Source organism: Pseudophryne corroboree, chromosome 6 (assembly GCF_028390025.1).
Source record: "Pseudophryne corroboree isolate aPseCor3 chromosome 6, aPseCor3.hap2, whole genome shotgun sequence".
NCBI lineage: Eukaryota > Metazoa > Chordata > Amphibia > Anura > Myobatrachidae > Pseudophryne > Pseudophryne corroboree.
In genome coordinates, this window is record NC_086449.1 from 765,069,479 (window position 1) to 765,091,044 (window position 21,566).

The following is a 21,566-nucleotide window of genomic DNA, read 5'->3' on the forward strand; positions in this document are numbered from 1 at the left end:
TGTGCTCAGTGTTCAGCATCTATACTTTTTATAGGCATCATAATGAAGGTTTAGCCAATAGAACAGGCATTCCCAACCTAGGTCCTCAAGGCACACTAACAGTCCAGGGTTTAGTGATATCCAGACTTGAGCACATATGGTTTTAATCAAAGTAACTGAGGTACCGAGACCATCAGGGGTAGATTTACTAAAGCTTATAATAATGAAAAGTGGTGATGTTGACCATACCAACCAATAAGATTCTGTCTATCATTTATCTAGTGCATCCTAGAAAATGAAAGACAGAAGCTTTAATAAATTTACCCTTAGTGTGCCTTGAGGACAAAGGTTGGGAATGACTGCAATAGAATGTGTTATACAAGTGAAAAATACCTGTGTTTATTATTTTATCAATTTGTCTATCGATATTAATTTTTTGTAGATTTGAGAATGATTTTTTTTAAACCAATCATTAGTAAAATTTAGATTTTCAGAGTTGAAGTGGGAAACCATCAATGTTTTTAGATTTGATTGTCAGTTGATTTATTAATTAATTTCACCCTATTTTTTGTTTGTTTATTTTGCCTTAGTAAATGTACAATCTGCAAAATCGACTCCCTCCCCCCAAAAATCTGCAAAATCCCCTGCATAACTGACCAAAATCAATCTCCAGTAAATATGCCCCCTAATATGGCATAATTTACTTTTAGGTAAAATATAGTGTATAGTGTATGACTATGTAAAGCATATTAGATGTAGATTGATCTCACTGTGCTCTGATGTGGAGGATTGTTCAAAATTAAAAGTTGTAACATACTGTATATAAAAGTCAGCTATCAAAGCTGAAATGCATGTATTTTACTAAGAATTTGCGGTTGACATATAATAAGAATGACATCCTTTTCTTCAATTTAGCACTGTTTTTCTTCAACTGGTAAACCAAGAACAAAATCATTCAATGGCTAAGTACATTTAAAATACCTTTAAAATGTCACTTAGGGCCTGGTATAGAGATGACAGTGGGCAATGAAGCACCCATTTCCCATTTTTAATTAGTATTTATAAAAGTATAATTACTGTATGGTCCTCTTTATATATTGTTTATAGCAGTAATATGTGAAAAGAGTTTTAAATGTAAAAGTATGTCTGACAAAACATCAAAGTGTACTGATTTTTTATTTATTTATGGAAAGCAACAATGCCATTAAAGATGAAGATTGTGTCATAGTAATCATATTATTTTAAATAACACAAGTTATTAAAATTGTTATATTATACATATTAACTAACATGATGAGTAATTATATTAATTAAGCATTATGATGCAATGACATTTCATCTAAGCAACAACATATTAATGATTATTAATTTGGTTTTAGTTGGTCATACCTGTACAATGCTGCTGGTAGACAAATTGGCATTTGTAGAATCAGTTCCAACAGCAGAATCATCTGTGTCAATGAGGTTGTCTGTGGGGACATTCTGCACTGGTTTCAGATAGGCAATTTCATTCCGCTTTGAGTCGAGGGTCACACATACATCATAAGAGAATGGATATGGTAAGCTCCCATCACTGATCTCAGAAGGACAACCCAGGGTGAACTGAGGATACACGTTTCTGCTCAGAGCCTCAAAAGATGTTGGAGTATTTGATTTGTGGCATTTAAAAATGATTGTAGCCAGCACTGCCACAATAAATAAAATAGAGATGAGGGCTATGGCTATTACTAGATAAAATGTTACATTGGATGGAGAATCTGAATTACGAGGTTGGTGTTTTATCTCTGGTTCAAGTTGTTGAAAGTTTTCAGCCACAACCAAGTTCAAAGTGACTGTAGCTGACAGAGAGGGTACTCCATTATCCTTCACCAGAACCACAATATTTTGTCTCAAAGACTCTGTGTCTGGAAGGTCTCGTCCTATCCTGATTTCACCAGTGCGTTGGCCAATGGTAAACAAAGAAGGGTCAGGAACCTGTAGCAAGTGATAGGAGAGCCAGGCATTGTGTCCAGAGTCAGCATCCACTGCAATCACTTTGGTCACTAGATAACCTTTCTCAGCAGAGTGAGGAATAAACTCAAATAATGCTGATCCCTCATTGTCTGGTGATGGGTAGAGAATCTTAGGAGAATTGTCATTCTTATCAATTATACATATCCTCACTGTGACATTACTGCTTAGAGGAGGAGATCCATTGTCTTTAGCCATCACCTGGAACTGAAATTCCCGCAGCTGTTCATAGTCAAATGATCTCTGAGCATAAATAATTCCAGTCATTGAGTTTATGGAGATGAATGATGACACTGGAATGTTATCAATATTTGTGTTAACAACAGAATATACTATCCGAGCATTTTCTTTGTCGTCTGAGTCTGATGCCTGGATGCTATGTACTGAAGTTCCTGCAGGGGTGTGCTCTGGAATGTAGGATATATACATTGGTTTATCAAAGACTGGAGGATTATCATTCACATCTGAAATGGTTATATATATCATTTTCTTAGTTACCATTGGAGGAGAGCCTTCATCTTCAGCAATAATTGTTATATTATAAGTAGATTTTGTTTCTCTATCCAGAGGACTAGCAGTTTCTAGCTTGTAGTAATTATTGGAGGATGGCATTAATTTAAGTGAGGGTATATCTGTCATTCGACAACTCACATCCCCATAGTTTCCAGAATCCAAATCCTTGACATTAATTAATGCGACAAGTGTACCGGGTGCAGAATCCTCTGGAATTGGTGTAGATAGCGAAGCAAGCATTATCTCAGGTGCATTATCATTGACATCCATGATCTGTATCAATATGGTACATTGCTCCACTAAGCCACCACCATCTGCTGCTTCCACCGTCATCTCATAACTTTGTGTCACTTCAAAGTCTAGTTCTCCTATAGTTTTCATTACACCAGATTCTGGATCCATAGTAAACACATGACGAGCATTTTCAGTAATATGACTAAACAAATATGTAATTTCCGCATTGGAGCCCTCATCTTTATCAGTGGCATTTAGATGAAGAACTTCAAAACCAATTGGTAAATTCTCATTTAGGTTGACCTGATAACTTTTTTGACTGAATACTGGATAATTATCATTAATATCCTGAACAAGAATATTAATTATTGTAGTTCCAGTTTTCACAGGTTTGCCTCCATCAAAAGCAGTTAAAATAATTTCATACTTTTGATGTTTTTCTCGATCCAGGGGCTGCACTAAAAGTAGTTCTGGATATTCCTTTCTGGACTCAGACTTATCTACCAATGTGAAATGTGAATTAGGACTAAGTTCATATGATTGTAAAGAATTAGAGCCTAGATCTGGATCTCGTGCATTTCCCAGAACAAATCGTGCTCCCAGCAAAGCAGATTCACTTATTCTTATATTGAAGGTATCCTTGGAAAAATTTGGTGAGTTATCATTTATATCCTGAATTTCAATTTTAACTGAATAAACATTCACAGGGTTAACAGCTAAAATCTCAAGATCCAGAAAGCAGCTCTGCTCTGATCCACATATCTCTTCCCTGTCTATCCTGTCACTAACATATAAATTGCCATTTTTTAAACTGATGTTGAAATAATTCCTGTTCTGAGAAACAATCCTTAATTTTCTATTTTTCAGTTCATTACTCTTAAATCCTAAATCCTCTGCAACATTCACTATTACAGAATTCAGCTTCATCTCTTCTAGAATAGAGTAGTGAAACTGATCAGAAGCAGCCACAGTATAGAAACAAAAGCAGCAAAATATTACTTGCCAAGCCATGCCCTCCATATAATTGGGTCCTGAATTGCTGTATCTGTTTCTTTAGAATCCAAAGAAAGATGAAAATGCTGCTTTATCTCCTCAGTGCAAGAGAAGGGTGACAAATATCCTGGCTTCTTGTTGATCTGCAGTGTCCGAGTATTACAAAAATTGCTACTTCCACAAAATGTACAGCCAGCTTCTCTATCTTGTTAGGCAGGAGCACCACCATGAGGATGAATATAGGAAGCACGTTTGAAATGTACATTTCATAGTTTGGAATATATATTTGATTTTAAATATTTCTTCAATAGAAAAAAATGCTTTTCAAATGGTGCAATAAATATATTTCAATACAATTGATAAAGTATCAAATACAAAAAAAGTTTTCTGTTTACTTACTATGTAATGTATTTAAACCGAATAGTATATTTAAAGTTTTTTTGCATGCAGTAACAAAAGATTAGCAGATAAATCTTTACTGTTCTAGAACTATCCTAAAGTCTAGGACATGTATTAATAATGTATTATTAATACATTTTAGCAGCGATTTAAACCATGTACTAGATAGATAGATAGATAGAAAGAAAGAAAGAAAGAAAGAAAGAAAGAAAGAAAGAAAGAAAGAAAGAAAGAAAGAAAGATATAATTGCTTCTTTATCAAAACAGCTGCAATCATTATGTTGCTGGTTTCAACAAAGTTTCTTTTAAAAACTGATAAGTTATAAATGATTCTGAAATATAGTTTGTATTTAACAAATATTACACATTATTTAAATTAGTTTGTCAATATAATGACAGATGGCAACAATGTTTTTAAACTGTATAATTTAAATAATGTCTAATTCATCTTAAAAAATTATTCAGTAATCATTTTTAATATACAGTAATGAAAAAAATTTAACTGTACAGCTGCAGTTACATTTCCCTTCTTTACAGTTAATAAAAAAGAATATTCTTCACATCCTTAAATAGTTTATTCATTCAATAATGCGGGTTACAGACAATGCATTTTATCAGTGCAAATAATTATTTGCACAATTGGTGAAATATTTTGCAATAAAAAATCACATGAAAGCAGACAAATCAATAGATTGTTATGCATTATACAGTATGATTTATGTGAGGGTATAAAGTGGGTTTGGCTGTAGTGAATGTGCTGTGGGCAAACACTACTCATGACATTCATAAAAAAAACCTATAGAAAATTACCAACCTACAACTCATTTATTTTACAGAATTTTTTCTTTTATAGATTTCAACCTTAATCTACTGTAAATACACACTTTGCCGATCACTCAGCGGACCAGCTAAACTCTACCAATCAGCCATGTAGTTTGTACCCAGCTTGACCCCCTGTGACCCTGATACACACTGAGCTAGAAATAGTAGAACTAGCTCAGTGTTCTGCTATGGTATCAGGAGATTAGCTGTGCTGCACATAAGATGTGACCTCTTGATCCGATAGTTGCAGGAGTGTTTTAAGCTGTTTATCAGCTAACTAACGCTCCTTTATCATGCCTCCATACACACTTAAACAATTGTTGGTCTATTCAGCTGATATCAGGTATCTGATCAGCTGATATCAGGTATATGATATAGGTGTGTACCCAGCAATACGCTGAACCTGTGAAATATACCAAATGACCAAAGAATAACACCATACCTACCAATATGTTAAAATGCTACAAACATCACTAAAGTATCAAAAGTATGCCATAGGTATATAATTTGCTTTAAAAACAAAGGAATAGAGCTTCAAAATAGAATTGCATCTGCACACAATAATACCACAGTAATGTCAGAGAGAATGTGAGCAGTGGCTCCAGATATAAAACCAGTACATAACAATACATAATAAAAAAATTACTATAGGTTTAAGGCTTGTAAGTATTTGTAAACCAAAATAAAGTTGCTAAAAAAATATATTTTTGCATTAAACACAATACACTTTTATGTACTGTATTAGGAAGACACAATTTTGACCTCCATTTCCCAGCCACTAAATAACTGCATGGCTGCCATCAGAAATTGTGGGGACCAGGTCAGATAGAATAGGCAAGGCCCCCAAATAGCAGTTGATTTATGTCCTTGGACAGGGTGGGGGGGGGGGGGCAGGTAGTATATGTTCCTTATATGGGGTTGGTTGGGGACATGGCAGGCAGTGTATGTCCCTGTGGCTGGGGGGGTTTGGGGGGTTGGTAGGGTGAATAGTGTATGTCCCTGGGCTGGGGGGTACTGTGTCTAGGAGGCTGGAGGTTAGGGTAAGTAGTGTATGTCCTATGCTCAGGGGGGTGGTAGGGCAGGAACTGCATATCCCTAAGCTATGGGCACAGGTGCTGTTTGTCTAGGAGCCAGGGATAGGGGGGGACTGTATATGTCCCTGGGGCCAGGGTGGGTAGAGGGGATAATGTATGTTACTGGGGGGCGGTGGTGATAGGTTGCAGTACAGGGTACCAGCATTACTTACCTAAGGTGCAGGACCCAAAAAGAAATGACAAGCCTGTATGTAGCAATGGTCTGGGGTGCCAGTGGGGATCATACAGATTTCAATGCTATGCACTGTATTGCACCTGAAAGTACCCACAAGCAAGAGCTGATGACAGTTCCCAGTTTACAGTTCACAGAGGAACACAAATCCTGAAAGTGCTGCAGCCAGCATGGCAGACATATGGATCACCCTGAGCCAGAAAGCAAGCATTTTGAACTGGCCATTGGATGGGCCCCCCTCTCTGTATGGGCCCGGGACTCCAGCTTTGGCAGTCACTTTCTGATGGCAGCGCTGAGCAACTGTATACATTTATACTGTAGTTTCTAATATTTATTAACATAGATCAAATTTGTTTATTAGAACGTCTACCTTCCATTATTTATGGTGATATTAGAGTGTCTGCTCTTGGCCATATTTCCCACTGACTAAGTTTTAACTTGCAGGATTTTTTATTCCATATTGTATCTTAGTCATAACTCCTATCATTTCCCAAGAGATTACTGGAATAACTGCATTTACAAGAAAAGGGGCATTATCATGGCACACATCCACATTCCTTCTCTTATCAAGCACAATCATAGTAAAAAATTAATTAGCAAGTGGATACATGTAAAATACATACAGTCACTTATTGTGCAGTATGTTTTATTAGGGAAGTACTGTCTTTGTTTCTTTGCCTAAAAGCCCCAACTCCATTTTGGGCCTGGTAGTAGAGAACATTCACAGGAGAAGAGGTTGCACTTTCTGTATGCAGTATTGCAGTGATTAGGTAATAATTAGATAGTTATCAGGCTGTGCAACACAAGGACAGGATCAGCTCTTACCAGGAATGTGACAGGTAGAACCTAAGACAACCAGACGTAGAGTTGACAGCAATAATAACTTATTTTATGTGATTAGTTTATCATTTATAACGCCAATTGGCATTTTTATTAATTGTTCAAATATACTGTAAGTAAATCGATCACAACCCTACCCAATATCAATATTATTGTTACACTACTGTGTGTTCTAGTGTCAATTCACGACTAATGTTTAGCAACTTCAAATTTTTTATTCCTAATACAGTAGGTGAAAGTCATTCAAAGTCAAAAACACATTTACTGATAAACTGTAAGAATATTTATAAACAGAAATGAGAGAAATAGGGGGAATTCAATTGCAGTCATGTGAATGTCCATTGCTGCAGCATTTTAACACCAGCAATGGCACTGCTTCTTGCACCCTTTGCCTGCCCGGTGGAATTCCACATTTCCTCAAATGTGCTCAATACCCTATAGTGTAGTACACAGTTTTGTGCAAGATTGGCTGCCTTAAAGTGCAGCTGCAGCCACACTAATTTGGATGGGCAAAATAACCAGCTTGTAATTTAATTCCACCCTAAGACAAAAACATATTTACTGATAAACTGTAAGAATATTTATAAACAGAAATGAGAGAAATAGGGGGAATTCAATTGCAGTCAAAAGGGTGAATTTCCATTGCTGCAGTGTTTTAACACTGGCAATGGCACTGCATCTTGCACCCTTTGCCTGCCCGGTGGAATCCCACATTTTCCCAAATTTGACTTAAAGTGCAGCTGCTGCCACGATGATTTGGCTGGGCAAAATAATTAGCCTGTAATTTAATTCTACCCTAAGACTTTGATGCATATTCTAACAGATTAAACTTGATACACATATAAAATATGGAAAATGTACTGAAAAAGAAGAACATTGAGATATATATTAAAAACAACAGTACATTTCCATTTTCATTTTGCAAAATCTCTTTCCTCATATACAGTAGTAACATAGGCAAACAAAGGGGGGGGGGTTTCCAGTTGCCCAGAAATCCCCTTCCTCTTGGCAAGTGGCTCAAATTATGACAATAATAGCAATGGTATATAATATGATTACTAGAGCTGCCACCACATCATGCAGTTTAAGGGACAGAGCAGAGCTGCTGCACATGAACAGTTTGCTGTGTGTGTGGATCTGAGTCTTGGACCAGAGAGTAGCTATCAGGAAGGAGAGACAGAAGCCTTACCATGAGGGTGGGGGAATGTGTGCTTAGAAAATACAGTTCTGTCTCCTACTGGTTCTATTATGTTTGCATATTTATTTATTATGCCATGTTTAACCTTTCCTGACCACTTATTTATATTACTTAAATACAGTGGGGCAAAAAAGTATTTGGACAGCCACCGATTGTGCAAGTTGACCCACTTAAAAAGATGAGAGAGGCCTGTAATTTCCATCATACTGTAGGTACACTTCAACTGTGAGAGACAGAAACTGAAAAACAAACCAGGAAATCACATTGTATGATTTTTAAAAATTTACTTGTATATTCTTGTGGAAAATAAATATTTGGACACCTACCAAGCAGCAAGATTTCTGGCTCTCACAGACCTGTTACTTCTTTAAGAAGCTCTACTATCCTCCACTCGTTACCTGTATTAATGGCACCTGTTTGAACTGGTTATTTGTATAAAAGACACCTGTCCACACCCTCAAACAGTCAGACTGCTGCCTCTCCACCATGGTAAAGACCAGAGAGCTGTCTAAGGACACCAGGGACAAAATTGTAGAGCTGCACAAGGCTGGGATGAGCTATTTCTACAATAGGCAAGCAGCTTGGTGAGAAGAGATCAACTGTTGGCACAATTATTAGAAAATGGAAGAAATACAAGATCACTGACAATCTCCCTCAACCTGGGGCTCCATACAAGATCTCACCTCGTGGGGTATCAATGATCTTGAGAACAGTGAGGAATCAGCCCAGTACTACAAGGGGGGACCTGGTCAATGACATCAAGAGAGCTGGGACCACAGTCACAAAGGTTACCATTGGTAACACACTATGTCGTCATGGATTGAAATCCTGCAGTGCCCAAAAAGTCTCCCTGCTTAAGCCAGCACATGTCCAGGCCCGTCTAAAGTTTGCCAGTGACCATCTGGATGATCCAGAGGAGGATTGGGAGAATGTAATGTGGTTAGATGAGAGCAAAATTAAACTTTTTGGTATAAACTCCACTCGCTGTGTTTGGAGGAAAAAGAATGATGAATGGCATCCCAAGAACACCCTACCCACTGTGAAGCATGGGGGTGGAAACATTATGCTTTTGGGCTGCTTTTCTGCAAAGGGGCCAGGATGACTGATCCATATTGAGAGGATGAATGGGGCTATGTATTGTGAGATTTTGGGCAAAAACCTCCTTCCTTCAGTAAGAGAATTGAAGATGGAATGTGGTTGGGTCTTCCAGCATGACAATGACCCCAAACACACCACCCGGGCATCTAAGGAGTGGCTCTGTAAGAAGCATTTCAAGGTCCTGGAGTAGCCTAGCCAGTCTCCAGACCTCAATCCAATAGAAAATCTGTGGAGGGAGTTGAAAGTCCATGTTACCCAGCGACAGCCCCAAAACATGACTGATCTAGAGAAGATCTGCATTGAAGAGTGGGCCAAAATACCTGCCACAGTGTGTGCAAACCTGGTCAAGAACTACAGGAAACGTTTGACCTCTGTAATTGCCAACCGAGGTTATATTACAAAGTATTGAGTTAAACTTTTTGATTGTCCAAATAATTATTTTTCAGCAAGAATATACAAATAAATTGTTTCAAAATCATACAATGTGATTTCCTAGTTTTGTTTTCAGATTTCGTCTCTCACAGTTGAAGTGTACCTATGATGGAAATGACAGACTTCTCTCATCTTTTTAAGTGGGTCAACTTGCACAATCGATGGCTGTCCAAATACTTTTTTGCCCCACTGTATGTTTTTTTCACATGCTGCTCCATTTCTCTGGAATTCCCTACCTTTCCCCCTCAGACTCTCAACCTCTCTACAAAACTCAAAACAGGCTCTCAAGACGCACTTCTTCACCAAACCCAGTCAAATCTCATCCTAACCCTCTGTTACATGCTCTCTATGTACTCCGTCTGTGTCACCCCTGTCTGTCTACCCCTCCCCTTTAGAATGCAAGCTCTCATGAGTAGGGCCCTCTTCCCTCATGTGCTTATCCTTTTTCTTACTTTAATAATCTTCAACTGCACCAAATCCAGCAGTCTTCTGCCACCTGATACTTATTCCAGTATCATCTGCTGATGTAGCTATGTTTATTTACCCTGTACTTGTCCTATATTGTCATCAACTGTAAGTTGCTGTTTTCCTGTTTTGATTATTTGTTTATGTACTCTGTAATTGGGCACTGCGGAACCCTTGTGGTTCCATATAAATAAAGGATAATAATAATAATGTTTGACACAGCATATACTATAGACCATCTACTGTATAATGTTAAATATTAATATATTCTATACAGTATCCAATGTATAACTAGACCAATGTTTACATTAATGTCCAGCGTTATTACTAGGTTTTTCTGCCACTCCTGCACTTGCTCCCATGTTCCACAGAGTGGGAGATTGTGGACTGCGTTTAGAAACCCCCCTCTAGAAATCCTGCATTTGCCACTGAGTAATATTAGGTTTTCTGTTTGTTCTTCCACCTGAAGTCAGTAAGTGTATCTGATATTCTTAATTTTCAGATTTATTTTACACTCGAAAACACAATCAATTCTCTCCTCAACTGCTACAGTACAGTGGCAATTTTCAAATTGGTAAGGTGAAATATAAAGTACATTAGGTTTTAAGGCAAACAACATCTCTTAGGTTTTTCTACAGCCTCAAACTGGATCTGAATTGTTCCCTGCACTAACATTGGACTCTCTGTGATCATGTATAAACAAACATACTGTACATAGCATTCTGCTCATCTGGGAAAAAAGTCACATAATCACATAATCCAATCATACTGTACCTAGTTCAGCACAATTGCCTTACATGTAAAATTGTGTATAAATATGAAAAGTAGATGCAGATTGGTCTCCTTGTGCACTTCTAAAATGGATGATAAGGATCATACAAAAATAAAAGTGAAAGTTGTAGCATACAGTATATAAAAGAAAGCTATCAAAGTTGAAATGCATGTGATATACTAATAATGTGTGGTTGACATACAGTATATCTGGACTAACATCTCTTTTCCTACACAACACGGATTATCTTCAGTTGGTGGATCAAGAACAAAATCATTCAATTGGTAGATACATTACAGGACTTGAACCTCCAATATCATCTCTAGGTTGATGATACCTAGATCCAGTGTCGGATTGGGGCATTATGGGCCCATCGGGGAAATGCAGTGGTAGGGGGCCATACTTAGGTATACGGCCAGCCTCCAGAGGGGGTGTGGTCAACCTCCCCAGAGGCTTGTATAACCATGAGATTAAATGGTCTGAGCCCCTTTATAAATATAAATAGTAAATACTGCTAGTGTATGGTAATGTACCAAGGAACTAATTCAGAGTTATATGCTATGCCAATGTTTTTGCCAATGAGCTATTATTGGCAGACTGTGCATGTGCTACAATCGCATTGTGCATGTGTAAAGGTGCCTTTGCGATTCTGACTGTTTGGTGGTGGTAATACAGAGTGGTGCCAAAAATGCAGGTGTATTATGGCTGTTTTTAGGGTGTGCATCTGACATGAGCTGCGATCATGTATGCAGAGAAACATGGTACCTGCGGCGCAACTGCATCAGCCAGTCGGTGTAGCCATAAACCTACTTGAGCAGTCGACATTCCCCATTGTTGCATGTATGCTGTGAATGTGTATGCAGTTGCGAATGAATCTGTGATGAGTCCGGTGGGCATTTCTTTTCATTTCTGGGCAGCAGATTCACTTGTTAAAGTTAGCTATTCCGTAGCCTAGGAAATTGCAAATGCATTAGCGTATAGGGCCTAATTCAATAAGGATATCAAATTCTGCTAATTAGCAGAATTTGCTACCCTTTTTCTAGCATGCTGGGGGCCACCCATCGCTGGGTAAGGCTGCCCAGCATGCTGACCGCTGCCTCCCCCCTTCAACAAGCAGAAATTGCAATCATATTGCAATTTCTGTTTGTTAGCAGAAACAGAGGATGGCTCCTGCTTCCTTAGCTGTGCCAATAGGAGTCCCGCCGCCACGTTCTTGATCACTGCAGCTGCATGTGATGTCACACAGATGCTGTGATCACACCCCCAACATGTCCCCATTCAGCCGCCTCCGCCCTTATTCGTGCAGCACCACACCACTCCCGCACCGCCCCTGCAATGCTCCGTCTCCTCTCTGAAAATGGAGCATTGCCCACCCCCCCTCGACCACCTCTGCCTGATTGACAGGCAGAGGCAATCACATTTTCTGCCCCCCCCCCCCCCCCCCCCGCAGAAAGTGCGGTCACATGCGCAGGACGGGAGCTGCGCATGCGCCCACGGGCCGAACGTAAAAATTACAGTTGGATCGCGATTTGCGATCCAACCTGAATTAGGCCCACAACTCTGAATTAGGCCCCAGATTAATAACACAATGTACAGTAGAAAATACAACATAGCCCTGTGCAGTATAATGTAAAATATGTATAATGTATAATTCAAGTGCACAGTCTAGACCCTGATCCCTAGAAGAAAGGGTGGGCTCTCAGGCAGTAGGGCCCATTGGGTGTTTCCCTGTACCACTGTGGATCAGTATTTCCCTGCTCAGATCTACCTTCCCTCACCTGACCTGCCCCCCTCTCCCTCCCTCATATCTCCAACTATCTCACTGCTATCTCTTCCTGGATGTCCCAGCACTTTTTTAAACTGGACATGTCTAAGGTTTTCTAACCTCCAATTTGTTCTCAATGCTGTTGCCTGGCTCATCCTCATCCCCAAAAGTACTATGTCTGCCTCCCCTCTCCTACAAGCCCTGCATTGGCTCTTTTTGCCCTTCAGAACCCAATATAAGCTTCTCGCAATCACTTACATGGCTGTTACCCATTCTTTTCCCATTTAACTCTCTGACCTCATCTCCCTTCACACTCCCGCCTGTTCTGCAAATGAATGTTCCTCTCCTGCCAACTGATTTCTTCCTCCCACTACCACATCCAATATTTTGCCCATCCCTAAATCTGGAATCTCCCTCTCCCTACCACTACAAAACTTCAACTTGGTTCTGAAGACCCTTTTCTTCATCAAACCCAGCCATCTCTCATCCTAACCCTCTGCTCCATGTTCACTGTCTATCCTATGTGTGTCATCCCAATCTGTCGGCCCCTCCCCTTTACAATTTAAGCTCTCATGAGCAGAGTCCTCTTCCCTCATGTGTTTTGCCTTCCCTTACTTATATACAGTACTATTATTTACTCCATTCTGCCTCTAACAGCACCTAACCATTGGTACAAAGATGGCAGTAGGCAATGGAGCTCGCAACCCACATTTTTAATTAGTACTATATGTTGCCCGTCGCTTTGCCCACAATTAAATAGCCAATCTGCCAATATTTTTTTTGAGGTGTTATAGTTGTATTGCTGTGTATAGGGGCCCTGTCATGGGAATGGCACTGGTGACCAGCAGTGCTATACAGATTAGTGGCAGCATCACCTTCATTCAGTAGTCACACCAAGGTTCCTGTGTGCGATGAGCACAGTATGCTATATAGCCTATCCTAGTCAAGTGAACTAAGGCCCAAAGCATTTCCCCACCCCTTACCAGCCACAGGTATCATGCTACACCTCTCTTTTGTATTGATGATGTCAATACTGTACATTTTGATTTTGTTAATGCTAAGGTTTATCATGACGTATCAAGATGAAACAAAGTGAAGTTTATTTGTCCACTACAAAATGATGCAGTTTTCATGAAAATCAGTTCAGTAGCTTTTGCGCAAACTTTAAACAAACCAAAATTCTTATAATATTAGTATAGCTTTCTAAAAGTATAATTGCTATTGTTATACAGTACTGATTAAAACAGTGATTTCCTTAATTTCTAGAACATAGCAATGCCATTAAAGATGAAGATTTCAAGCATTCAAATGTCATAGTAATGTTAATATTTTAAATGGCACATTGATCGGTTATTTAAATTGCTATATTATACATGTTAAATGACATAACTGCTATTAATTAGATTAATTAAGCATGATGATGCAATGACATTTCATCTAAGCAACAACATTGTAATGCTTATTAATTTGGTTTTAGTTGGTCATACCTGTACAATGCTGCTGGCAGACAAATTGGCTTTAGTAGAATCAGTTCCAACAGCAGAATCATCTGTGTCAATGAGGTTGTCTGTGGGAACATTCGGCACTGGTTTCAGATAGGCAATTTCATTCTGCTTTGAGTCCAGGGTCACACACACATCATAGGAGAATGGATACGGTAAACTCCCATCACTGATCTCAGAAGGACACTCCAGGGTAAACTGAGGATACACATTTCTGCTCAGAGCCTCAAAAGATGTTGGAGTATTTGTTTTGTGACATTTAAAAATGATTGTAGCCAACACTGCCACAATAAATAAAATAGAGATGAGGGCTATGGCTATTACTAGATAAAATGTTACATTGGTTGTAGTATCTGAATTACGAGGTTGGTGTTTTATTTCTGGTTCAATTTGTTGAAAGTTATCAGCCACAACCAAGTTCAAAGTGACTGTAGCTGACAAAGAGGGAATTCCATTATCCTTCACCAGAACCACAATCTTTTGTCTCAAAGATTCTGTGTCTGGAAGGTCTCGTCCTATCCTGATTTCACCAGTGCGTTGGCCAATGGTAAACAAAGAAGGGTCAGGAATTTGTAGTAAGTGATAGGAGAGCCAGGCATTGTGTCCAGAGTCAGCATCCACTGCAATCACTTTGGTCACTAGATAACCTTTCTCAGCAGAGTGAGGAATAAACTCAAATAATGCTGATCCCTCATTGTCTGGGGATGGGTAGAGAATCTTAGGAGCATTATCATTCTTATCAATGATACATATTCTCACTGTGACATTACTGCTTAGAGGAGGAGATCCCCCATCTTTAGCCATTACCTGGAACTGAAATTCCCGAAGCTGTTCATAGTCAAATGATCTCTGAGCATAAATCACCCCAGTCATAGAATTTATGGAGATGAATGATGACACTGGAATGTTATCAATATTTGTGTTAACAACAGAATATACTATCCGAGCATTTTCTTTGTCATCCGGGTCTGATGCCTGGATGCTATGTACTGAAGTTCCTGCAGGGGTGTGTTCTGGAATGTACGATATATATGTTGGTTTATCAAAGACCGGTGCATTATCATTCACATCTGAAATACTTATATTTAACATTTTCTTAGTTACTATTGGAGGAGAGCCTTCATCTTCAGCTGTAATTGTTATATTATAAATAGAATATGTTTCTCTGTCCAGAGGACTAGCAATTTCTATCTTGTAGTAATTATTGGAGGATGGTATTAACTTAAGCGCTATTGTATCTGTCATTCGACAACTCACTTGCCCATATTTTCCAGAATCCAAATCCTTGACATTAATTAATGCCACAAGTGTACCAGGTGCAGAATCCTCTCGAATTGGTGTAGACAGTGATGCAAGCATTATCTCAGGTGCATTATCATTGACATCCATGATCTGTATGAATACCGTACATTGCCCCACTAAGCCACCACCATCTGCTGCTTCCACCATCATCTCATAACTTTGTGTTGTTTCAAAGTCCAGTTCTCCTATAGTTTTAATTACACCAGTTTCTGGATCCATAGTAAACACTTGACGAGCAATTTCCGGAATGTGACTAAAGGAATATGTAATCTCTGCATTGGAACCTTCATCTTTATCACTGGCATTTAAATGAAGAACTTCAAAACCAATTTGTAAATTCTCATTTAAGTTAACGTGATAACTTTTTTGACTGAATACTGGATAATTATCATTAACATCCTGAACCAGAATATTAATTATGGCAGTTCCAGTTTTCACAGGTTTGCCTCCATCAAAAGCAGTTAAAATAATTTCATAGATTTGTTGTTTTTCACGATCCAGAGGCTGCAATAAAAGCAGTTCAGGATATTGTATTCCAGACTCAGATTTGTCTACCAAAGTGAAATGCGAATTAGGACTAAGTTCATAAGATTGTAAAGAATTAGTACCTAGGTCTGGATCTCGTGCATTACCCAGAACATATCGCGCTCCCGGCAAAGCAAATTCACTTACTCCGATACTAAAGGTATCCTTAGAAAAATGTGGTGAGTTATCATTTATATCCTGAATTTCAATTCTAACTGAATAAACATTCACAGGATTTTCAGCCAAAATCTCAATATCCAGAAAGCAGCTCTGCTCTGATCCACATATCTCTTCCCTGTCTATCCTGTCACTAACATATAAATTGCCATTTTTTAAACTGATGTTGAAATAATTCCTGTTCTGGGAAACAATCCTTAATTTTCCAATTTTTAATTCATTACTCTTAAATCCCAAATCCTCTGCAACATTCCCTATTATAGAATTCAACTTCATCTCCTCTAGAATTGAGTAGTGAAACTGATTAGAAGCAGCCACAGTATAGAAACAAAAACAGAAAAATGTTACTTGCCAAGCCATGCCCTCCATATAATGATGTGCTGAGTTGCTGTAACTGTTTCTTTAATATCCAAATAAAGCTGAAATGATGCTCGATAGCCTCAGTGCAAGACAATGGTAAAACGTAACCTATCTTCTTGCTGATCAGCAGTGTTTGAATATTACAAAAATCACTAGATCCTCACATTGTACAGCCAGCTTCTCTACCTTGTTAGGCAAGAGCACCACCATGAGGATGAATTTAGGAAGTACATTAGAATTTCCCAATTTATATCTTGGAAACATTTGTTACAAAAGTATTTCTACAATAGACATTTCAATTTCAGTTACTGTTAAATATATATTTAAATGTTAATGATGAAGCATAAAATATATCATGTTTTTGTTGAATTTATTTATTATATAATGTACGTAAAAGGTCTTAAAATGTAATAATGTCTCTCAAGTTTGCATCTGTTTCTGGCAAACAAAAGATTATTTTCTTCACCTATGTTATTTGAATTCCTTCTTGCACATTACCCCATATGAAAACTTTATTAATAAAATGTTAATGTTAATTTTTTTTCATGTCTTTGCAATTCTCGGATTTATGTATCTAGAGTACCTAAAACCTTATGAATTTGCAGTACACTATAACATGAAGCATGTTATTATTACCGTGTCACTTAGTATATTTGCAAGTGTTAATCATATTGTTAAGGTATGGTATATGTTTTTATATATTGCTTTATTTATGAAGTTTAGCACTAATCCAAAACATATGCAACAATTAAACAAACACATGCAAACATGTGATATACCATATACTGACATACAACAGTATAAAACACATGCAACAATCAAACACATGCAATCATGTGCTGTACCATATACTAACATACAACAGTATAAAACATATGTAAAAATGAAATAAAACTATGCTATATTATATAATTACATCATACAATAAAAAATATGTAACAATCAAACATATGCTATAAGATATACTTACATTCAACAATATAAAACATAGGTAACAATCAAACCAACATGTGCAAGCATTTGCTAAACTATACACTGGTGTGCAATATAAACATACATAGCAATTAAAGTTATGCAAACACACTATGACATATTATAACATATATAATTATTTTATTTTTCTCCAAATGTAGCATTACAGTGTGTTGTTTATTTCCACAAAGTTGTCCTCTAAGCTTATGTATACTAATATACTGTTTGTATTTTCCAATTTTCACACATTATTCAAAGTAGTTTATCAATATAAATCTAGATGCCAATATTGTATTAAACAACATCGTACTGTATAAGTACAGTATTTATATAATGGGAAGACCATACTAGAAATTATATTTTCTAGAGCTAAAAATTAGGAATGTATAAGCTATGTTTAAACTTGTATGGGGGATGCATTCAACATCCAGCGGTTGGGATGCTAGTGGTCATGAAACCGGCGCCAGAATCCCAACATCCCTTAGTAGACCAGCACCAGATCACCAACAGCTGACATCCATGAAGGTATTAGGGCCTGGGGGGATGGTTAGGCCCTAGGGGGGTTAAGTTTAGGCACTAGGGGGTGGTTAGCTATAGCTACCACCTCCCCGAGGGTTAGAGTTAGGGTAGAAGAGAGTGGAGGGTAAAAATACCCCAAATATTTATAAAATAGAAAAGTTGCTTGAAAAACTGTAGTATAAAGATTCTATATATTTAATATAGTATATTCATAGTATATTCAGGTAGTAAGATGAATATGCATTTATATTCCAAACACCTGAATCATTTCCTTAACATTATTTTTGCTATATATATATATATTGTGCCTACCATTTTAACCTTAAAGATATTAGCGTTTTCATATCACCTAGCTTCTATATATCTTTTAGCTTGTGTTGCACCTTAGTCATAGTGTTCCTCCACTTTCCAGGAAGAAAGCAGAATATCTTGCACTACAAGTTGAGTCTCCCATTTGCAAAATTCCAAATACAGAATCTGTTGAGTGTGACTGAGATAGTGAAACCTTTGAATTCTGATGGTTCACTGTACACAATCTTTGTTTAATGCACAAAATTATTAAAATATTGTGTAACATTACCTTTCGTTTAACCTTCAGGTTATGTGTAAAAGATGTATATGAAACATAAATGTATTCTGTGTTTAGACTTGGGTCCAATCCTTAGGCTATCTCATTATGGTATGCAAATATTCCAAAATATGGAAAAATCTGGAATCCCAAATGCTTCAAGGTCCCAAGCATTTTAGATATGGGAGACTCAACCTGGGCACAGAAAAAAACATAGTTATGTCATGTTCGGTGTGTGGCCATATGTGCTAGGCAATGAGACACAGTATGGAATCCTGGCGTACGGAATTACGGTTGTCACTATACCAACAGTGGCATTCCATACACCAAAATGCAGGCAGCTGAGTGAGCACATCAAGGCCCCTAGCGGGCTCATTATGCTGGCCATGCTGCTGACATGGTGGCGAGCTTTTCTCACCACAGGTTCTATTCTCCCTCTATGTGTGTCGTGGACACCCACAGAGGGAGAATCACCTACCTCGCCGGTATTCCGGTGGTGGTACTGTACCCCTGTCGAGATTACAATGTTGGTATTGTAACCACCGGGATCCTGATGGGCGGTATTTTAAACGCATACTGGGCAATGTGCCTAGTGCTTCTAACCAAACCCATGCTACTGTACAACCACAGACCCTGCCCTTCTCTAACAAAAATGAATTCATAGTGCAGAAAGTTATATTTAGGAAACACTGTCTCTGTTACTTTGTCTAAAAGTCACAACTCCATACTGGGTTTTCCAGTATAGAAAATATAAGGGAGAAAATATAGGAAGTTGAATATTTTGTCTGTACAGCTTCCAGCGTGTAAGTACCATGCAGTATATTAACTAATACTGGTTAAGACAGAGTGTTGGACTTGTAATGCAAAGTCAGAATAAGACAGGTAGAACCTAAGACAATGCTATATAGTGTTGTCAGCTATTGGAATACATTTTTGCTGATTAGTTCAACATTTTTACTGACAGTTACCATTTTTACTGAGGGATCAGTGCAATCAAAGTGATTACATCCTTTGCAGTAACAAAATTATTGTTGTTACAATGTATATCATAGTACTGAATGCAGACTAATGTGCCTCAGAAATGCAGAACAAACTCGCCAAAAAACCTGCCATATCAGAACCAGATCTTTTCATGAAAACATATAGGTCTGGGAACTTATCCTGGATCCTATGTGTTTTGCATGAAAACAGGGTATGTTTTGTATAAAAAAAGCAATGTATAATTCAGAGGTTCCCAAATGCGGTCCTCAAGGCACGCCAAGTCCTTGTTTTAAATGTATCCATGCTTGGACACAGGTGACTTAATTAGCACCTAAGTCAATTTGATTTAACCATCTGTGCTGAGCCATGGATATACCTAAATCTTGGACTGTTGGGGTGCCTTGAGGACCGCATTTGAGAACCTCTGGTATAATTGAATAAGCTAAAGTGAAACATTGGGCAAAAATTGCAATAATACCCCTTTTGTGTGAAAATGTATTGGGGACAATTGGATAACCCCTAAATATAATACTCATGTAAAAAATAGAAACTTAATTGTACTAAAACAATAGTGGGTTATATCACATAATTAGTAGATTTCCTTAAATATTTAATAAATTATTAAAAATGTTTACCCTTCTGTTTATGAGGATAATGTTAATTTGTAGCCTGCTTAAATATTGTGTTCACTTATCAAAATCATAAAGCCTCTGTGTTTATTATATTAATAATGATTAACTTATAATCAACTGATATTTAATGCTCAATCCAACTTATATGTGCTACAAGGAATACAAAATTTTTTAGACATTATTTCAAGTTTTCTAGCTATATATGATTAAAGTAATATAAAGTAAAAAAATCAATTTGTATCATACATTGGCACAATTATCCAGTTAAAATTAGGGTGTTTTTTTATTTGTTTTAATAATAATAATAATAATAATTAATCCATCTAATTAGTAAAAAGATTTAGAAATCTAATAAAACAGATCAATATTCAATATTTATATTTTTGTTAAAATAATCAAACCAAAATATTTTGTGACTTGCTTATGTCTACTATTATTAACTGTTGACTGCAAGTATTAAGTACTAATTACAAAATTAGGTACTTGTACAAAGTGACATTAAAATATGTTTATGAATTGCTATTATATTAAAAATTTGCAAAAGATGATAATAAGAAGTGACTATAAACATTAATGAAACAATTTAGTGAGAAACTATTGGTTTGGAACAAAGCATATACTGTATGAGTACAAGATTAAATCAAATGTTATTTTGCACAATAATATATATTCTAGAAGCCAGTTTGTTGAACCTCACCATAAGTGACTTTGGATGATACTTCTCAAAGCTTAGAGATAGAGGGAGGAATTCAATTAGCCATGGTAATTTACAGCAATTAATTTATCCCCTCTGGACTATCCAATTATCCCCAATGCCAGCCCCAAAGCCAGACCTACTGAGGTTCCAAACCAAAATCTCCTGAGAAGTGCCATTTCTTGTGGCAGTGATCAAGAAAATACATAGGTTTGGGAACTTATACCTGATCCTATGTGTTTTTGACCAAACATGGGTGGTCATTCCGAGTTGTTCGCTCGTTGCCGTTTTTTGCAGCACAGTGATCAAGTGAAAAATCGGCAATTATGCGCATGCGCATGGTACGCAACGCGCATGCGCTAAGTACTTTCACACAAAACTTTGTAGTTTTACCCAAGCTCCAGCAACGTTTTTCAGTCGCTCAAGTGTTCGTAGTTTGATTGACAGGAAGTGGGTGTTTCTGGGCGGCAACTCTGCGTTTTCAGGGAATGTGCTTAAAAACGCAGGCGTGCCAGGGAAAAACGCAGGAGTGGCTGGAGAAATGGGGG

At 37.6% G+C, this 21,566-nt stretch overlaps 2 protein-coding genes and 1 pseudogene across 4 annotated transcripts in view; all 3 read right to left on the reverse strand.

Moving 5' to 3' along the window:
• LOC134933410 (protocadherin gamma-C5-like) overlaps positions 1 to 21,566 on the reverse strand; it is a 688,451-nt gene that overhangs the window by 554,582 nt on the left and 112,303 nt on the right. The gene's annotated exons all lie outside the window — the stretch shown is intronic.
• On the reverse strand, positions 1,363 to 3,861 carry LOC134933910 (protocadherin gamma-B4-like). Its single transcript, XM_063929462.1, has one exon. It carries the CDS (start codon positions 3,754 to 3,756, stop codon positions 1,363 to 1,365), a length of 2,394 nt encoding a protein of 797 aa, XP_063785532.1. The 5' UTR covers positions 3,757 to 3,861.
• LOC134933911 (uncharacterized) overlaps positions 7,296 to 21,566 on the reverse strand; it is a 34,830-nt pseudogene continuing 20,559 nt past the window's right edge.

Coding starts and splice junctions, on each gene's coding strand:
- LOC134933910 (XM_063929462.1), bottom strand. CDS start 3,756: ATGGAGGGCATGGCTTGGCAAGTAATATTTTGCTGCTTTTGTTTCTAT.